General features: G+C 35.3%; 2 protein-coding genes across 3 annotated transcripts in view; one reads left to right on the forward strand and one right to left on the reverse strand.

Moving 5' to 3' along the window:
- Positions 1-19,565, forward strand: part of LOC107587602 (protein RTF2 homolog) — a 39,664-nt gene that overhangs the window by 6,158 nt on the left and 13,941 nt on the right. Inside the window, exon 5 of the mRNA XM_016275449.1 lies at positions 709-787. Within this exon, the coding sequence (XP_016130935.1) occupies positions 709-787 (79 nt within the window). The remainder of the gene's footprint in view (positions 1-708; positions 788-19,565) is intronic.
- LOC107587601 (beta-1,3-galactosyl-O-glycosyl-glycoprotein beta-1,6-N-acetylglucosaminyltransferase 7-like) overlaps positions 7,805-19,565 on the reverse strand; it is a 12,647-nt gene continuing 886 nt past the window's right edge. Inside the window, exons 1-4 of one of the 2 annotated variants that reach the window (XM_016275446.1) lie at positions 15,983-16,172; positions 10,414-11,402; positions 10,162-10,257; positions 7,805-8,456 (exon numbers count right to left, since the gene is read on the reverse strand). In XM_016275446.1, the coding sequence (XP_016130932.1) occupies positions 8,215-8,456; positions 10,162-10,257; positions 10,414-11,365 (1,290 nt within the window). In that variant the 5' untranslated portion in view covers positions 11,366-11,402; positions 15,983-16,172 and the 3' untranslated portion in view covers positions 7,805-8,214. Of the gene's footprint in view, positions 8,457-10,161; positions 10,258-10,413; positions 11,403-15,982; positions 16,173-19,565 lie in introns of those variants that run through there. The other variant, XM_016275448.1, reaches the window with a different exon arrangement.

The following is a 19,565-nucleotide window of genomic DNA, read 5'->3' on the forward strand; positions in this document are numbered from 1 at the left end:
TAGACATGTGGGGGCGTGTTAGAACGAGTTGTTTTAGGTAGGTGTGGCTGACTCTTAACTTTTATAAAGAATATCTCTTTGAATTTAAGACTATAGTCTTTGCAACTTTACAGATATTCTTTACGCACCAAGAGCTTGTAACTCTCCAAAGAGAAAGGACCAATTGAAATCGCATCATATGACCCCTTTAATTTATAATACTTTTCGATTATTTTGAAAATATCAAAAACAAAAAAATGTAATCTCAAACCAGTTCTGCTAGAGCTTTTCTTTATTTAGTGACACTTTGCAGTAAGGTTAAATGTGTTAATATTAGTTAACTACATTAATTGATGTTAATTTCAGCATTTAGAAACACATTTTTAAAATTGAAAGTTGCATCTCAACAAAAGTTAATGCACTGTGAGATAAAACGAACAAACAATGACCAGTTGTGTGAGTATATATATATATATATATATATACAGTATATATATATAATTTTAATATTCAAATCACTTGGTTTGATATTTTGCTATCTAATAACATTCAGACAATTCAAAGTGTGACTTAAGTGGCTGCTGTACTTTAAAGTTTAAAGCTGCCAAGTGGAAAATGTTCATTTTTCCACATTGCTAAATCAGCAGTCAAACTGATTACTCTTGACATTTTTCAGTTTTTTTTTTGTTATTTTTTTTGTGGTTGTAATCAGTGTTTTTTTTCCTGTAGGTTTTTATTCCTACAGACCTGTGGTTGTGTTTTCTCAGAACGAGCGCTCAGAGAGGTCAAGACCGAAATCTGCCACAAGGTTGGTGAAAAGCAGTGTTCTTGATTCTCTTGAATCATTCTCATTTCTGAGATCGCTCTCATCTCTTCCTTTTGTCTTTGCGTAGGCGCTTTATTAAACCAGCTGTATGTTAATAATGTTCCTGAAACCTTAGACCGTAAATGATCAGTGGCATAAGCCGTATGTAATTCATTGTTTACTTTATGGAAGATTATGTCCACATACATATTCTTAGTTAAATGTCGATCAAAGTTCAGAGGTAATGGTTTTTAATCTATCTTATCTTATTCAGCTTTCAGTTTTTCATAAAGGCTATTTTGTTTGTCTGTAGTTCTGCTTTGCAGTATGAGTTTTTCATAGCGTTTTTGTCTATATGTTTATGCTAATGCACATGCACAGCCTGAACAAGCCTGAAAAATACTGCTAATTTTATTCCTAATTTGAAATATGTTACACTCCAGGTCAAAAGTTTGGAATATTTAGGATTTTTAAAAATGTTTTTGGAAGAAGTCTCTTCTGCTCAGCAAGGCTGTGTTTATTTGACCAAAATTACAGTATCATTGTGAAATATGATTGCAATTTAAAATAACTGTTTTCTATTTGAATATACTGTAACATGTAATGTATTGCTGTGATCAAAGCTGAATTTTCAGCATCATTACTCCAGTCTTCAGTGTCACGTGATCCTTCAGAAAATACAATTCAAATACATGTAAATAATGATTTTTTTTTAAAACTTCTATTTTTTTTCTTTTTCTCACTTTTCTTTTCATCAAAAAATTAATCACAGTTTCCAAAAAAAATATTAAACTGCAAAAATAGTTCTCAACATTGATAATAATAAGAAACGTTATTAATATTTGACCACCAGTTATAATTGATAATGATTGAGCATCAAATCAGCATATTAGAATGATTTCTGAAGATCATGTGACACTGAAGACTGGGTTCCTGAAACCTTAGACCGTAAATGATCAGTGGCATAAGCCGTATGTAATTCATTGTTTACTTTATGGAAGATTATGTCCACATACATATTCTTAGTTAAATGTCGATCAAAGTTCAGAGGTAATGGTTTTTAATCTATCTTATCTTATTCAGCGTTCAGTTTTTCATAAAGGCTATTTTGTTTGTCTGTAGTTCTGCTTTGCAGTATGAGTTTTTCATAGCGTTTTTGTCTATATGTTTATGCTAATGCACATGCATAGCCTGAACAAGCCTGAAAAATACTGCTAATTTTATTCCTAATTTGAAATATGTTACACTCCAGGTCAAAAGTTTGGAATATTTAGGATTTTTAAAAATGTTTTTGGAAGAAGTCTCTTCTGCTCAGCAAGGCTGTGTTTATTTGACCAAAATTACAGTATCATTGTGAAATATGATTGCAATTTAAAATAACTGTTTTCTATTTGAATATACTGTAACATGTAATGTATTGCTGTGATCAAAGCTGAATTTTCAGCATCATTACTCCAGTCTTCAGTGTCACGTGATCCTTCAGAAAATACAATTCAAATACATGTAAATAATTATTTTTTTTAAAAACTTCTATTTTTTTTATTTTTCTCACTTTTCTTTTCATCAAAAAATTAATCAGTTTCCAAAAAAAATATTAAACTGCAAAAATAGTTCTCAACATTGATAATAATAAGAAACGTTATTAATATTTGACCACCAGTTATAATTGATAATGATTGAGCATCAAATCAGCATATTAGAATGATTTCTGAAGGATCATGTGACACTGAAGACTGGAGTAATGATGCTGAAAATACAGCTTTGATCACAGGAATACATTTTATTTTCAAATATTTTACAACAGCTATTTTAAGTTGTAAAAATATTTCACAATATTACAGTTTTTGCTGTATTTTTGATCAAATAAATGTAACCTTGGTGAGCAGAAAAGACTTCATAACATAAAAAAATCCTAATTATTCCTAATTATTATTAACTTTTGACCGGTAGTCTATAGGTTAATAGAACTAGTTTACCAAACAGTCAGATTTCTATATAAAAGCTATACTTGCTGTTTGAGAGTGTTAACAAGATGGCCACATTGACTTAGTTTAAAAATAAAGCACACTTTCAGGTGCTATACTGCTGACATGCGTTGGTTAAACCAACTGTGAGTCACACTTTCACCCCCTAGTAGTCACTCACATATTTCTTGTTTGTCTTGTTCAAATGTGGATGTTGATAATGAGTTATTATAGGTGAAGATAAGCTCTGATTTATGCAGTCAGCAGCTCTGGTTGTGTTTTTCTTTGTCCAGGTGATTTGTCACCTTCTCTGCTGTGCTTGCAATTGGACAGAGTTGGACCATGGCTAATGATTACGACTTGTCTTTCGCTCTCAGTAGTGAATCATTAACCTCCCAGTCCCCTGCCTCGGTCTAATTGGTTTTAGGTTCAGCTAGCTGGCTTTTCTCTGTGGCATTTGTCGCAATTAATCCGAGCATTAAGGCGGAAATAGGGAAACTGCATCCTGCAGTCCATCTCTTCTCCAAACTGGCATAAACAAGTCAGACAGCAGCATGGCGTGCTGTGCTTGGACAAACATTCAGCAATATTTGAATATAGTATATATAAACCTCCTAATGGTTATCAATTTCCAAGCAAATATTTAACTATTCTTGGTGCTGTTAATCATAGCCTGTGGTTATGTATTGCGTTACATGCATCTAGGTTTTGAATAGGCATTTTTCATTCTGTCTTTAACACCAGGGAAAGCTGATTAGATTGAACAGATTTTTTTGCAGTATTGTTTAGAGCAGAGGTGCCCAAACCATTTAATACGAAGGGCCAGAAATCAAACTTGATAGAGGACCATGAGCCAAAATAAGTATTGAAATATATTTGTAATTTTTTTTACATTAAAAAAATATTAAATAAACTTTTTTAAAAAATGTAAATATTTAAAAAAGAAAATCTAATTCCATCAGTTTTTTAACGATTCAATGCAAAATAAGTAAACAAGCAAAATATGAATTAGAAATAAAGATATGCTTCAGTGGCTTGTTTTTTGTAATATACAAAGATATCTTCGCATGCGAGTTGTGCTTGCTTACCTGCTTTCCATCCACCAGCTGAAAATGATCATAAAGTCTGAATTTTGAATAAAGGTGTGGCACATCTCCTCAAAACCACATGAATTGAGAAACCGGTGATGTCTTTATTTGCAAAAGGATGACACGTGGAAGGCAGTCTATACCGTCAGCTGTAGTATCACTTTGTGGTGATATGTTTAACTAAATAGCTAATAGTGGTCATGATGTAAATGTCTATGGCTAAAATATGTTCCTCTGTCATTGTCAAATAATTTACATTGTTGTTAGCAGATCATTTTTTCTTTCCAAGTTACTAAAAAGGCACATTTATTAAGATCACAGTGGAAATGAAAATGCTTGATTTCGGCTGGGGTTTCAACTAGGGATGCTCCGATCAGGATTTTTGCAGCCGATACAGAGTACCGATTTTTTTGTCATGGTGATCGCCCGATACTGATGCTGATTCTGATGCTTCTAGCTTTATATAGACCGTTTCATCGGGTTTGATTATCAGTCTGGCTATGGCGCCGGCTACAAACGCAGTTAAAGTTAAGGTGATGACTAGACTGATGTTGGGCTCAGGTGGTTGTGCTCGGGGATGTGTTTCTCATACATGTATTTATTTGTGGCACTTGCCACAATATCAAAACTGACCGATTTTCCAAAAGGCTTCGTTGAATAAACATGAGCACGTACTGCACGTTTAAAAATAAAAACGAGGTGCGGGTGTTTTTATATCACTGTATTTCTGAAGGAAGACTATCTTTAGAACATTTTCGATGTCATTTTCATTTCATCTTGCGATGCCTGATAAAGCAGCGTTTGTGAGCTTAGTGCTGCTTTGTGTATATCCATTACTGGGGAAACCTCTGTTTCTCCCGCTTTAAAGCACCTCCTGCTGGCAGAGAAGGAATTAGCATTTTCAGTAAGTCTTGTCTGATTTACGCAGCAAACATATTTTGCTTTTCCTATATCCATGGGCGCTGCGGATACGTACCGCGGCTGGCTGGTATAAACACAAGCATCAGCTCTGGTTCCCGTGGAGCTGTAATGTGCTGCAGACGTGTGCAGTGAGGTGCAGATCAGATCTAACGTCACTGAATCTGCTGTTACAAATGAACCATCCATTCATCATATCATCATGCAAAACATACACGACAAATAGCAAATTTTTCATTGTTTCTCGAAATATCATAGCATTTCCACACCGGCGATGACATGACATGTCAAATCATGTATGTCGTCACGCGTTGACGTCATCAAATTGCAATCGGTTCGTAAGTTCGGCCAGGTGTAGTGAATACCAATCGAGTCATAAAATGTGATTATCGGCCGATCGATCCGAGCATCCCTAGTTTCAACGATTCAGTACAGTTAACAGTAGGGCTGGGTATCGTTCAAAAATTTTCGATACCGATATCTTGACTTCGATACTGGTTCCTGAACGATAGTTTTTTCGATATCAATTTTAACAAAATTACATTATCTAAAAAAAAAACAACTTTGGTTTTATTTTTCAGCTTGTTTATGTTTATACAATCTCAAAGACTCGTCTCCTGAGCCACTGCACAAAGGAACAACATTTAACCAACACAATAAATCAGTGCAAAAAGTTTTAATAAAGCTCAAATAGTCTTCAGTTTACACATCTGTTAGGCTACATTTACACTAGTGCGTGTTCCTTTTAAAACGCATAGCTCAGACAGAATCATGATTTCTATTTATTTTCCACTGATTTACTGATGAGCATTAGCAGCTTCCAGCGCTGTCTGCCTGTGTTCTCTCTTCCATGATTGCTGCGCTGACTCAGAATCAGAGCAGAGGTAATAACATATTTAGTTTCAGCAACATTACATGGCCAAAACACACATTAGACGGCAATCGGAAGTTATTACAAACACTCGATGGTGGTTTAAAGTGAGTTTTGAGTAAAAGCGGAATATAGATCTTATTTATTTATAGCATGATGCTACAGTTTGCATGAATGGTCACATAACGCGCGCTTTCGGTCGTGTAACGTTACTATGAACGGACATCTGCATATGATCGGAACTCCACGCAGCTCCCGCGCTACTCTCCATTGGAAATGATTGATTGATTGAATGAATGAATCTCTGAGTGTAACCGGTGTAAACTAGTAGATGTGCTCGACTTGACGCGGACCGACTGTGCAGTGCAGACTGATCGGTGTGTTACAGTACCACGAGAGCTAAAGAGAGCAGACTGCTTCGTGCGCTTTCGAATCGCTCTCGCGTATGTCAAACACTGATCGATCTGCACCGCACCTCTTCTAGTCAAACACACCGGCTAGTGCTGCAGGCTTAAGGCCAAAGTATACTTTGGCCGTCCGCATCCACATTACGCCATTTTCGTCATCAAGAGGGCTTGTGGACAGCCGCGCACCTTGTCTGCGTGCAGGCAATTTTTTGAGACTGCGCGGACGGTCTGCGCACAACAGCGCATGCGCAAGGTGAAAGTTGAGACAGCGCGCAAGTCAAACTGCGCCTGTGTCGAGCTCGTCCGTCCGCACTCATCCGCGGTTGAGTATATTTTGAAAGCTGTGCGGACGCAGCTGAGCGTGAGACGGAACGGAACGCGAAAGTGAAGTATACCCGGGCCTTTATTGGCTCACTGACGCTGATGAGATTAACCCCTTAGGTATCGAAATTTGGTACCGAACAACGAGACGTTCTTCGATACTCGATGGTAACAAGGCAATTCGGTCGGTGCCTAAAAAGTATCGAACTGAATATACAGTGGTGTGAAAAAGTGTTGCCCCCTTCCTGATTTCTTACTGCAATAAGCTTGGTGAAGAAAAAAATCAAAGATGAAGCATATAAATTACACTATTGTTCAAAAGTTTGAAGTCAGTATTTTTTAAAGAAAGGACAACTCTCTCTCTCTCTCTCTCTCTCTCTCTCTCTCTATATATATATATATATACACTACCGTTCAAAAGTTTGGGATCAGTAAGACTTGTAATATTTTTTAAAGAAGTCTCTTATGCTCATTAAGGCTGTATTTATTTGATCAAAAATACAGAAAAAAAGTGTAATATTGCAAAATATTATTACAATATAAAATAATGGTTTCTATTTTAATATCCTTTAAAATATAATTTATTTCTGTGATGCAAAGCTGAATTTCCATCAGCCATTAATCCAGTATAAAGTGTCACATGATCCTTCAGAAATCATTCTAATATGCTGATTTATTATTAGAATTATCAATGTTGGCAACAGTTGTGCTGCCAAATATATATTTTTTTGGAAACTGCTATACTTTTTCAGGATTCTTTGATTAATAAAAAGTTAAGAACAGCATTTATTCAAAATATAAATCTTTTCTAACAATATAAATCTTTGCTATCACTTCTTAACAATTTAACACATCCTTGCTCAAAAAAAGAAAGAATAAAAATGTACTGACCCCAAACTTTTGAACTGTAGTGTATATTGTTAGAAAAGATTTATATTTTAAATAAATGCTCTTCTTTTTAACTTTGTATTCATCAAAGAATCCTGAAAAAAAGTATCACAGGTTCCAAAAAAATATTAAGCAGCAACAACAGTTTCCAGCACTGATAATAAATCAGCATATTAGAATGATTTCTGAAGGATCATGTGACACTGAAGACTGGAGTAATGATGCTGAAAATTCAGCTTTTATCACTGGAATAAATTAGATTTTATTGTATATTAAAATAGAAAAAAAGGTTATTTTACATCATAATAATATTTCACAATATTAACTTTTTTCCTGTATTTTTGATCAAATAAATGCAGCCTTGATGAGCATAAGAAACTCATGTAAAAAAAAACATAAAAAATTGTTCTGATCCCAAACTTTTGACCGGTAGTATGTGTGTGTGCGTGTGTGTGTGTGTGTGTGTGTATATATATATACATAATTTTTTTTGTTTTTTATAATTTTATTACAAATTGAAATCGCAGTATTTTTATGCCTTTATTCTTTATTATCTATCCACTTCAAACAGTGCATTATGCTGCAGTTAATAAATATAAATAAATAGAAATTACCATTACTATTAACAGTACAACAGTTATATTACTCATCACTCACATAACAAATCAGTGTTCACGTGTTTTCAACATTTACTCATCACAAGCTGCACTGCCATGCGGCGTGAATATTGACGCAATAAATTTGCTCTGTAAAGCAGAAAATGTTCCAGTGATGTTTCTGTTATTTCCTCCTCCATGTCTACTGTGTCCATGAGAGATTGTACTTTGACGTCAAGAGGAACTAGAGTTTGCTGATATTACAGATCATGTAGTCATATGCGTGGTACAGGGTTTTGAGCATGCAGAAGTTGACAAGCCTGTAAACGGTGTGAATTTCCCTTTCCTTGTGACTTTTTGGGATTGTTTGCCCAGAATCAGTCCTCTGGTTTTGAAATGAATGTGCTGTTGCTGACTTCGACCTCTGTGGTGAGACGCCATGATGGTTGAATGGGAACCGTAGCGTGCTGGAGAACTTTATGCCGATGCCACAGTTCCAGACAATCCAGGGCTTCCGGGAAACTTGAAGTCTCAAATTTATTTGCAAACATGCTCTCTCTTTCGATAAGCCACGGTAAGTCACCAATCCCGTAAATGCAGATATCCCTGATGTATTGTCCTATAGAAACAAACGAAATGGTTTTTGTATCCACAGACACAAGATTAAAATCCTGTGTTTACATGAAAATACATACTGTTTTTAGGAACATGTGTTATGATGACACTTAATTAAATGCACTATTTTAATCAAGAGCTGTTATATAAAGCTTTATATTAACAGGGTTTCTGTGAGTCTTATAAAGTCTTAATTCGCCCCTTCCAAAAATGAAGGTCTTAAATCAGAGCCGAAAGTCTTAAATTCATGAAGGCATTGCATTAAATGTCGCAAGTATTTTTGCTTGGTTTTCCAATACAAATATCTAAACGACCTTAAATCAAGATCCATTTACTTGAGATGCAGACTGAACATATTCAATCTTGTTTTCTGAGAAATTGTGAGTTTATACTTAAAACAGGGAGGAAACACAACACACACACACACCCTGTCAGAAAACTTTTCCTCGTTGAATTAAGTAGATTTTTCTCAGCCCATTAGCAGATATTTGTTCATATGTGTCAGATATGTGTTCATGTTGATCAGTTTCTCAGAAAACAAGATGTCTTATTCGATGTCATTTGTGACCCTGGACCAAAAAAAACAGTCATAATGGTCAATTTTTTGAAATTTAGATTTATACAACATCTCAAAGCTGAATAAATAAGCTTTCCATTAATGTATGGTTTGTTAGGATAGGACAATATTTGGTCGAGATACAATTTGAAAATCTGGAATCTGAGGATGCAAAAAAAAATCAAAATAATGAGAAAATCGCCTTTAAAGTTGTCCAAATGGAGTTCTTAGCAATGCATATTACTAAGTTTTGATATATTTACAGTAGGAAATTTACAAAATATCTTTATGAAACATGATCTTTACTTAATGTCCTAATGATTTTTGGCATAAAAGAAAAATCAATAATTTTGACCCATACAATGTATTTTTGGCTATTGCTACAAATATTACCCCAGCGACTTAACACTGCTTTTGTGCTCCAGGGTCACATTTGTAAAATTACATAAAATGATCTTTAGACATTTACACTGGAAAACAAGACCGAAATACTGAGAAGGAACATCACTTTGATCTGTGATCTGAAGGAGCAGTAAAAGTTATTCTAGTGCTTGGAAGCAGAGATATTCAACCCAAACGTTTTATTTATTTATTTTTGTAAAATTAATTGAAAAGTCTTGTATATCTTATTTGAAGGGTTGCTAATACAAGACATTTTGTACAGCGCTCTCTCCCACCTTCAATACCACGACTGAGGTGCCCTTGAGCAAGGCACCGAACCCCCAACTGCTCCCCGGGCGCCGCAGCATAAATGGCTGCCCACTGCTCCGGGTGCGTGTTCACTGCTGTGTGTGTGCACTTAGGATGGGTTAAATGCAGAGCACTAATTCCTAGTATGGGTAACCATACTTGGCCACATGTCACTTCGGATTTCCTTTTGGAGACCATATGGACGCATTGTGTTCCATTAAATGTATTCCTTCAATTTTCTTGGTGTTAAAAAGGTAAAAAAAAGAAAAAAGTATTACATTTACCTTCATAAAACCTACAGAAACCCTGAATAAACATGGCTAGAAATATTGTTGGTTCTGTGACGGTATACTAGAAATATTGTTGGTTCTGTGACAGATTGCTTTGGATAAAACTTTGGATACAACCATCTGCTAAATGCATTAATGTCAGTGTAAAAAGTGTTCGCTAGCTGGTCTCGTACCTTTACAGCCCTGGTGTACTGTTCCTTCTTGATCCCTCCATTTGATTGCACGAACATTACCTTCCCATTCGCCTTCTACATAACTGCCAGGTGTTTCTGAATAAACATGCAAGACCAATTTTATGGTTAGGAGACCACATGCTTCTGAGCAGTTGCTATCTTGCTTAATCACTGACTTGAACTTGAAATATGACTTGAGTCATGTTGCATTTAAAAGGCAACCATACTCATGATTATAGCATTCTGACTTACCCTTCATGTGATTTAGAGTCACCCAGTAATGCTCATCTGGGCTGAAGGTGTCTCTAGACCACTCCAGCAAGTCTTTGGCCACCTTGTCGTTGAGCACGAACTCCACAAACGGTCTCGTTAAGGAGTAATAGGCAGTCCCGAAGTAAATTGTTAGGTTGTGAGGAGGTGGTCTCTTCTTTTGACCCTTGCCTTTTGGTGCCACATGGGTGTCTTTTACCTCCTCGTACTGAAACTTAGTCCTGTATTTCATATTCAGTGGCTGTTTGATTCCCGGCGTCATATTCCTGTCTTTCCATTCGGATCTTTGCATGTACCGGACCAGCTCCAGGTTGGTCTGGATTGGGAAGTCTTGGCCGCACAGATTTATAACTCTTTTCCAATTTGTAGGAGACTTCACCAGGTCCTTCATGCAGTTGATGTCAGCCTGCAGACGGGAAAAGCCAGCGTAGGTCACTTTTTCGGTGACGGACACCACAAAGACGTTCGGGAAGCACCCAGCTAGGTTTCGGACGCTCGTCTTGTATTCTTCCAGCGCTTTGGCGTCTATGTGAATGCAGTAGGCGTTCTGTGGAGCGTAAATGGCTCTCAGTAGCCGCACAAACGTTTCCAGCTCTTTGTGGATGGTGATTATGAAAGCCAAAGGGAAGTCTTCTTCTTCTTTGCTCAGCGGCTCCATGATAAACTGCAGATCTGACTGCAGTAGAGTGCAGTTTGCGTCCGGTTTGGTCTCATAGCTAATTTTCTTGCAGTCTTTTTGCTGCCATGTAAACCCTGGAGTTGCAGGTGGAAGAATGTCACAGCTTTGGGGGGCTGGTGTGGTTTGGCTGCTCAAGTCAGTTGATGGAATGGGGGTGTTGGGTATTTTGGCTTTCAAGTAGATGGCAGAACATATTAGGATGCAGACTCCAAGGCAGAAGAGAAAACTGCACTTGGTGTTCTCAAGCTGGACCATAATAGTCCAGCATCTGAAAAGCAGCTACAGACCTCCTGAAACAGAGCAGATAAGGAAAATAATAAGAGAGGAACTTATCTCAACATAGTGAAGTACTCAAATATACATTCCTCTTTCTGTTAATCATTAAATAAGCACAGAAACATTTTTTGATGCATTATGCATAACCAAAAAAGACCATTTACAGAGACTAGCTTGATGTATTTGTGGATAAAGAAGTCTGTTATGCTCACTAAGGCTGCATTTGTTTGATTAAAAATACATTAAAAACCGTAATAATGTGAAATATTTTTACAATTTAAAATAAGTGTTTTCTATGTGAATATATTGTAAAATATAATTTATTCCTCTGATGTTAAGCCGAATTTTCAGCATAATTTCTCCAGTCTTCAGTGTCACATGATCCTTCAGAAATTATTCGAATATGCTGATTTGTTGCTCAAGAAACATTTCTGATTATTATCAATGTTGAAAACAGTTGTGTTGCTTCTTATATTGGTGAACACTGTGATACGTTTTATTTTTCAGGATTTTTGATGAGTAGAAAGGTTAACAGAACAGCATTTACTTGAAATAGAAATCTTTTGTAACATAAATTCCTTTACTGTCTTTACTGCCACTTTTGATTAATTGAATGCATCCTTGATGAATAAAAAGTATTCATTTATTTCAAAAAGAAAATAAATTTGACATTTCAGCTTAAATAATACACATTTTAATAAAATGTTTATTAAATAATTTTTGTGCTTTAAACAAATAAGCCTGACTTTTCCATTGTTACCCAAGTCACAATTATTTTTTGTGGTAATCACAATCATTAATTAAACATTAAGTGTAACACTTTACAATAAATATTAACAGTAGTTAATGCATTAGATATCATGGACTAGTAATAAACAACAGTTTTTTTTTTACAGCATTTATTAATCTAGGTTAACATTAATTTGTTAATTCAATATTATGCCATGTACATTCAAAATACAATGTATTATTTTAATTTATACAAATATAATGTTACTAATATATGTAGAAGTTAACATTAACTAGTATTAATGAGTGCTGTGAAAGTATTTTTATTGTTATTTTATTTTAGCTAATTTCAAACTTAGATTAAACTAATAAACATCTACACATCTAGATGTTTGAAATACTTATAATAATTTCAAAATTATTATTTTTTGCATTTATTTATTTATTTTTTGAAGGTGGATCATGTCATTACATTAAACTCCAGAGCAGTTTTAGAGCACATGTTTTGGGTGGCTCCATCTTAGCTGTGTTGTGAAGTCATGGATAGAAGTGATCATATCATTACTTACATGGATAAACATCTGCAGTATTTTTGAATGGGGTGTCTCTATTACTCAGGAGCATTTTTTGACTCTCGTAATGACGCATAATGGTGTGGTCTCCATCACACCCTTTGACATTGGCAACGATTGCATTCACATCTCTGTAAGGGTACAAACGTCGTTTCCCACCTGGATGTTACTCTGTTGTGTCACTCTTTTCTAAGCGCAGCAACCCTTGGGTTTCCTTTTAATAGCACCCCAAAGAGTTGCGTTCACTGCTGGAGGTCCCAGTTGCTGGACACAAATGAGCTTTGGAGATCAGTTTTGTTAAGTCGTTTAATGAACCCTCAAGGGTTTATACATTGTCCATTGTCACCTTAAAGAATGAAAAGCGCACACCGTTCTATCAACATCACGAAGTGTGGGATCTGTTAGTTACAATTTAGCTCGAGTTTAAGATATCGCTATCAAATCAGTTCTACTTTAAAGGCATGCAGAGGATTGTAAAAATGGTGCAATGCGATTTTATGAAGTACTTATGGATGACAGAACTGTATGAAGGTGTGACTGAGTTTGACTGAAGATTCAGTATGTCGCAGTGAAATATGTTGGCTTAATGTTAGGGTGTTTTGCGACAAGCAAAACATTTATCAAAGATAGGGAATGAAGCAGTACACATTTTTGCGTATACTTGAATTATACATATCACTTGAAAATATACTTTAAATGTACTTTGTCAATGCATTTCAAAACTGAAATGTATTGATAAAACAATGATTTAACAAATTATTTTGCTAAGTATATTTGTTTATAAGGGTACTACATCACCCCAGTATTATTTTGCTATCATTGAGATATTATATTTTTTAATTATTATTTTACATTTTTATTTTTTATATTTTCTCTTTTAATTTTGTGTGTGTGTCTTTTTAATTTGTCTCTGTAGTTTGTATTATTATTTATTTTAGTTGTAGTTATTTTTATTAAAAAAGTAAAAGTAGTTTAGTAAAATGTACCTTTTTAAAGGTTTTAGTTATCTATAATTTCCCTGAATCACCCGTATGCAGAGCGTTTCAAATAAGTCACTTATAAGGTTGCTTTTTTAAGATTGGATGTTCCCTATATAGACAGTAAGGCGGCAAGCTGTGATCTTCATCAGTTCCTTCTTACATGTGATAGAAGTTTTGCAAGTTTTACAGATGTTCATGTATGCAGCAAATAGATTAATATGGCAGGATGCTGTGGTTTTGGTTAATGCTTTTAAGGAGAAAGCGAGTGTATTTCTGGAGAAATGCATCATCAACACCCTGTTTCATAGATCACCGCGAGGTGCCAACATTTTGCATTATTAAAATTGTCTAGATTTCTCCTCTTGACCAAATTTTAGCCATTTTAGCCAATTTTAGCCTCTTGACCATGTTTGCATCAACATAATTGATGGTAATCGCTGATTATAACTGATGGCTGTATTATACTATATTGACTGCTGTTGTTCTTTTATACAGAGTGATTAAAGAAAGCGTCTAACCTGACACCTTGTGTACTCGTTAGCTGGTAACTTTATTAGGAATTGCATTATCATGAATTTTAAGAACAATAGTATGGCCTTTGCTCAGGTAACTGATGGCAATTTTCATAAACATTTTATGTCAAATTTATTTTGTGAATTTTTGTTAAATTATATAAGCAGGCTACCTTTAAAAAAATAATTACAAATTAAAAATAAATCAAAACAATTGTTAAGAATTTAACCAACTAAATATAGCTTCAAAACATGCAAGCAAATATAAAGTAATAAAGGTGGGAAAAGACCATTTCAAGTAGTGCTGGGCGGTATACCGGTTCATACCCTTTTTCCCATAGAATATTCATACTGACAAACCTAGCGACTTTTTGGGATAACTCTTAGCTATGGTTCAGTTGGAAGATTTCACCAGTGCTGTCCCGCGAACGCGAGGTCTGACTTTCCCGGAGAAGTGTTGCCTCTCTCGGCGTGTGTTCTGTGCAGTGAGCGACAGAGAAGCAGCGCAGCCGACTCCTCAATAAATGAGTACAAAACAGCGTTTCCTAGCACCTGTCGCTTACTGATTGTTTGGAATTATAAATATGAGCATAGTTCGTCTGTTAATATCACATGCCCTTTTTTAACTTTTTTTTTTTTAGTTTGTTACTCAGACGCAGGCAGTGCGCTGCATGAGACAAAAAAGTAATATCGCCAAAACAACCGCATAGCCGCTCTTTAGTGTAGATGCATGTTGATTTTATCAGACAATGCCGCGATTATAAATGAGAGTGACTCCTGGTTAACATGTATTAAAAGGGGTTGTGTTTAGTCACTATTTAGTGTGGTATTTTTTGACAATATTCACTCATCATGACAGTAAAATAGAGCATCCTAAGTCAATATACTGCAGTATTTCCTCTCAATCAGTAGAAAATATGGTTAACACCCAGTCATGCATGAAAAAAAAAATACCGTCATGTTCCGTGAAACCGGTATAATTTGGGAAAAATACCGTGATATACATATTTGGTCATACCGCCCAGCACTAATTTCAAGTGATATCTGTATCTGAGAGGGCTTAAAGTATCCAAAAGTTTACAGACAATCATAGTTAATGGGTTTTTTATTTTTTCCTCAGCATTATTGCTGTTTGATATTACTGATGAGATCATAGACATAGGTGAAAAACGATTGGTCCTCTTATCTCATGAGAATCTTATTGTCTTGAAGCATGGCCTTTCATCTTTAGCACAATGTCTAACCAGTTCTGTAACCTGTTGTATTCAGCAGAACTGGTTAGAAATTTTTACATAATTTCAGGTTTACGGTTGACTAAAGCAGTTTTATTGGTTCTGGTCTTAATGAATGCCTTTCATACACAGAGGCAGTGGGGAATTAGTTGGTTAAATTTGTAAATGAATACTTGCTAATTCTGTCATATTTTAGTCATTTCTTTTGCTATATGCATTTTGAATGTGAATAAGGTCAAGCTTCAGAAATAACACAAAGGCAATCTAGGAAATGTAGCAGTCCATGTATAGCAAATTTGTGTAAATAGTGTAAATGTTATTGCAAAAAATGCTTTTTTAAATTTTCAATAATGAGGAATTTATGCACAATATGATCAGGAATGTGGGAATTAGTTAATAACTGGTTCAGTTTCAAAACAAATAGTTGTCATGCATAAAAATGAAAATTCTGTCATGTAATCACTTTTGAATGTGAAAAAGGACGGTCAAGCTTCAAATAACTCGCAGTCCATAAATAGTATCTTTGTGTAAATAACAGACCAAAAATTTACATTTTTATTGGAAAAATTCTTTTTACTCAAGCCGTCTCCACTCCTGTAAATGAGCAGTGGGATTAAACATTCACAAACGCACTGACATCCACATGACCTCTGTCTAAAAGGCTTCTCCGAGCACTTGCTATCAGTGCGTCTGCCTTTCTGTGAGAGAGTGAAACTGCTCTGAGCCGGTTGTTGCTGTTATGATCGCTGTGCGCGCGGTCCTCCCGCGACTGTGGGGCTTAGCTGCTCGGTAACACTCCCCATGAGAGATGGGGAGGAGGAGCGTGAGGAGGTGAAAAACGATTGGTCCTCTTATCTCATGAGAATCTTATTGTCTTGAAGCATGGCCTTTCATCTTTAGCACAATGTCTAACCAGTTCTGTAACCTGTTGTATTCAGCAGAACTGGTTAGAAATTTTTACATAATTTCAGGTTTACGGTTGACTAAAGCAGTTTTATTGGTTCTGGTCTTAATGAATGCCTTTCATACACAGAGGCAGTGGGGAATTAGTTGGTTAAATTTGTAAATGAATACTTGCTAATTCTGTCATACTTTAGTCATTTCTTTTGCTATATGCATTTTGAATGTGAATAAGGTCAAGCTTCAGAAATAACACAAAGGCAATCTAGGAAATGTAGCAGTCCATGTATAGCAAATTTGTGTAAATAGTGTAAATGTTATTGCAAAAAATGCTTTTTAAATTTTCAATAATGAGGAATTTATGCACAATATGATCAGGAATGTGGGAATTAGTTAATAACTGGTTCAGTTTCAAAACAAATAGTTGTTGTCATGCATAAAAATGAAAATTCTGTCATGTAATCACTTTTGAATGTGAAAAAGGACGGTCAAGCTTCAAATAACTCGCAGTCCATAAATAGTATCTTTGTGTAAATAACAGACCAAAAATTTACATTTTTATTGGAAAAATTATTTTTGAATATGCTATAATGTACATTGAGGAAGTTTTGCATTACATGTCAGAAATGTGCATTAAGACAGTAAATCGTGTCCATTTTGATTTCAAATAGACTTGATTATATTCTTAAACAAATAGTTGCTATATTGTGTAAAGATATAAATTTTTTCATCATTTAGTCATTTATTTTGATCATTTGCATTTTGAATGTGAACAAGGAAATTGAATTTAATGTGAACAGACCTAAAATATATTTTTTTGTTGTTGCAAAAACAATAATGGGCATCATAAGATCTAAAATGTGTTAATTCAGTTACAGTTAGGGATTTTTATATGGTTTCCGTTTACAGTTGACTAATAATGGTCCTGTACTTAACGGACAGCTTTCATACATTGCAGTGGGGAATTAGTTTGTTGGTGTGATTCTTAATTGAATAGTTGCCTTCATTAATGAGATGAAAATTCTGTAATCATTTAGTTATTTCTTTCAGTCATTTGCATTTTGAATGTGAACAAAGACGGTCAAGCTTCAAAAATAACAAAAAAAGCTTGGTAAAAGTAACTATTTTAGCAGTCCACAGTGTTTCCCACAGGATTTTGTGAGACTGTGGTGGGTGTTCCTCGATCCCTCTAGGGGGGTCTGGGGGCATGCCCCCTCGTAAGAAAATGTTGTACATTTTAAAGTTAAATTCATAAATCTGGTGCACTTTGAGAGTTCAAAATTAAGAGCTACACTTGCTACACTTGCAAGCAGGGCCTAAAACTAACTTTCACATCTGCCAGTGGCTTGTGACTTGAGAAAATTTACCGGCCATAAATATTTTTCCTTGCCATGTTTTTGCAAAAAACGGGCAGTTGCTACTACTACAACAACTAAACATATTTAATAATAAGGTCAAGCTTCAGAAATAACACAAAGGCAATCTAGGAAATGTAGCAGTCCATGTATAGCAAATTTGTGTAAATAGTGTAAATGTTATTGCAAAAAATGCTTTTTAAATTTTCAATAATGAGGAATTTATGCACAATATGATCAGGAATGTGGGAATTAGTTAATAACTGGTTCAGTTTCAAAACAAATAGTTGTTGTCATGCATAAAAATGAAAATTCTGTCATGTAATCACTTTTGAATGTGAAAAAGGACGGTCAAGCTTCAAATAACTCGCAGTCCATAAATAGTATCTTTGTGTAAATAACAGACCAAAAATTTACATTTTTATTGGAAAAATTCTTTTTAAATATGCTATAATGTACATTGAGGAAGTTTTGCATTACATGTCAGAAATGTGCATTAAGACAGTAAATCGTGTCCATTTTGATTTCAAATAGACTTGATTATATTCTTAAACAAATAGTTGCTATATTGTGTAAAGATATAAATTTTTTCATCATTTAGTCATTTATTTTGATCATTTGCATTTTGAATGTGAACAAGGAAATTGAATTTAATGTGAACAGACCTAAAATATATTTTTTTGTTGTTGCAAAAACAATAATGGGCATCATAAGATCTAAAATGTGTTAATTCAGTTACAGTTAGGGATTTTTATATGGTTTCCGTTTACAGTTGACTAATAATGGTCCTGTACTTAACGGACAGCTTTCATACATTGCAGTGGGGAATTAGTTTGTTGGTGTGATTCTTAATTGAATAGTTGCCTTCATTAATGAGATGAAAATTCTGTAATCATTTAGTTATTTCTTTCAGTCATTTGCATTTTGAATGTGAACAAAGACGGTCAAGCTTCAAAAATAACAAAAAAAGCTTGGTAAAAGTAACTATTTTAGCAGTCCACAGTGTTTCCCACAGGATTTTGTGAGACTGTGGTGGGTGTTCCTCGATCCCTCTAGGGGGGTCTGGGGGCATGCCCCCTCGTAAGAAAATGTTGTACATTTTAAAGTTAAATTCATAAATCTGGTGCACTTTGAGAGTTCAAAATTAAGAGCTACACTTGCTACACTTGCAAGCAGGGCCTAAAACTAACTTTCACATCTGCCAGTGGCTTGTGACTTGAGAAAATTTACCGGCCATAAATATTTTTCCTTGCCATGTTTTTGCAAAAAACGGGCAGTTGCTACTACTACAACAACTAAACATATTTAATAAAAAAAGCCATTTGAAATTAGAACCAACCACTGCATTTTAATCACGATACAAACAAAGATGCTGAGATAAAACCTGCATGAAACAAAAACAGACAGGCTGAATGAATGAGAACGCAAATTCACTCTGACAGCAGGTGGCACTTATGGATCAGCAGTGATAAGAAGGGAAAAATGCCATCAAAGCATTTTTGGCGGCCATTGCGTTCCCAAACGCGCTAAACTCACAGCACATTCAATAACGGAGTTCACTGCAGTCACTGAGCCGCTCTGAGACACGGAAAACACCGGATCACGAGCTGATTGCGTGCGCAATGTGCGCGCTTCACTTTGAAACAAGCAGCGCAAACAGACTTGATAAGTCATATTACAATATGTAAATATCAGATCAGCTTTCCAGCACTGGAGAGAACTCAAGGTTCAGTGCACAGGACGGACATTAGCAAGCCGAGCGACAGAAAGATAGAGATAAAAAGCAAAAGAGGAAAATGTCTGCGGAACAATAGAAGGCTTAAGGCAAGAAGTAGGACCCGTGTAAATATCAGATCAGCTTTCCAGCGCTGGAGAGAACTCAAGGAGCGGAAGGCCTGC

This window comes from Sinocyclocheilus grahami, unplaced genomic scaffold (genome assembly GCF_001515645.1).
Source record: "Sinocyclocheilus grahami isolate Dianchi unplaced genomic scaffold, SAMN03320097.WGS_v1.1 scaffold94.1, whole genome shotgun sequence".
Taxonomy (NCBI): Eukaryota; Metazoa; Chordata; class Actinopteri; order Cypriniformes; family Cyprinidae; genus Sinocyclocheilus; species Sinocyclocheilus grahami.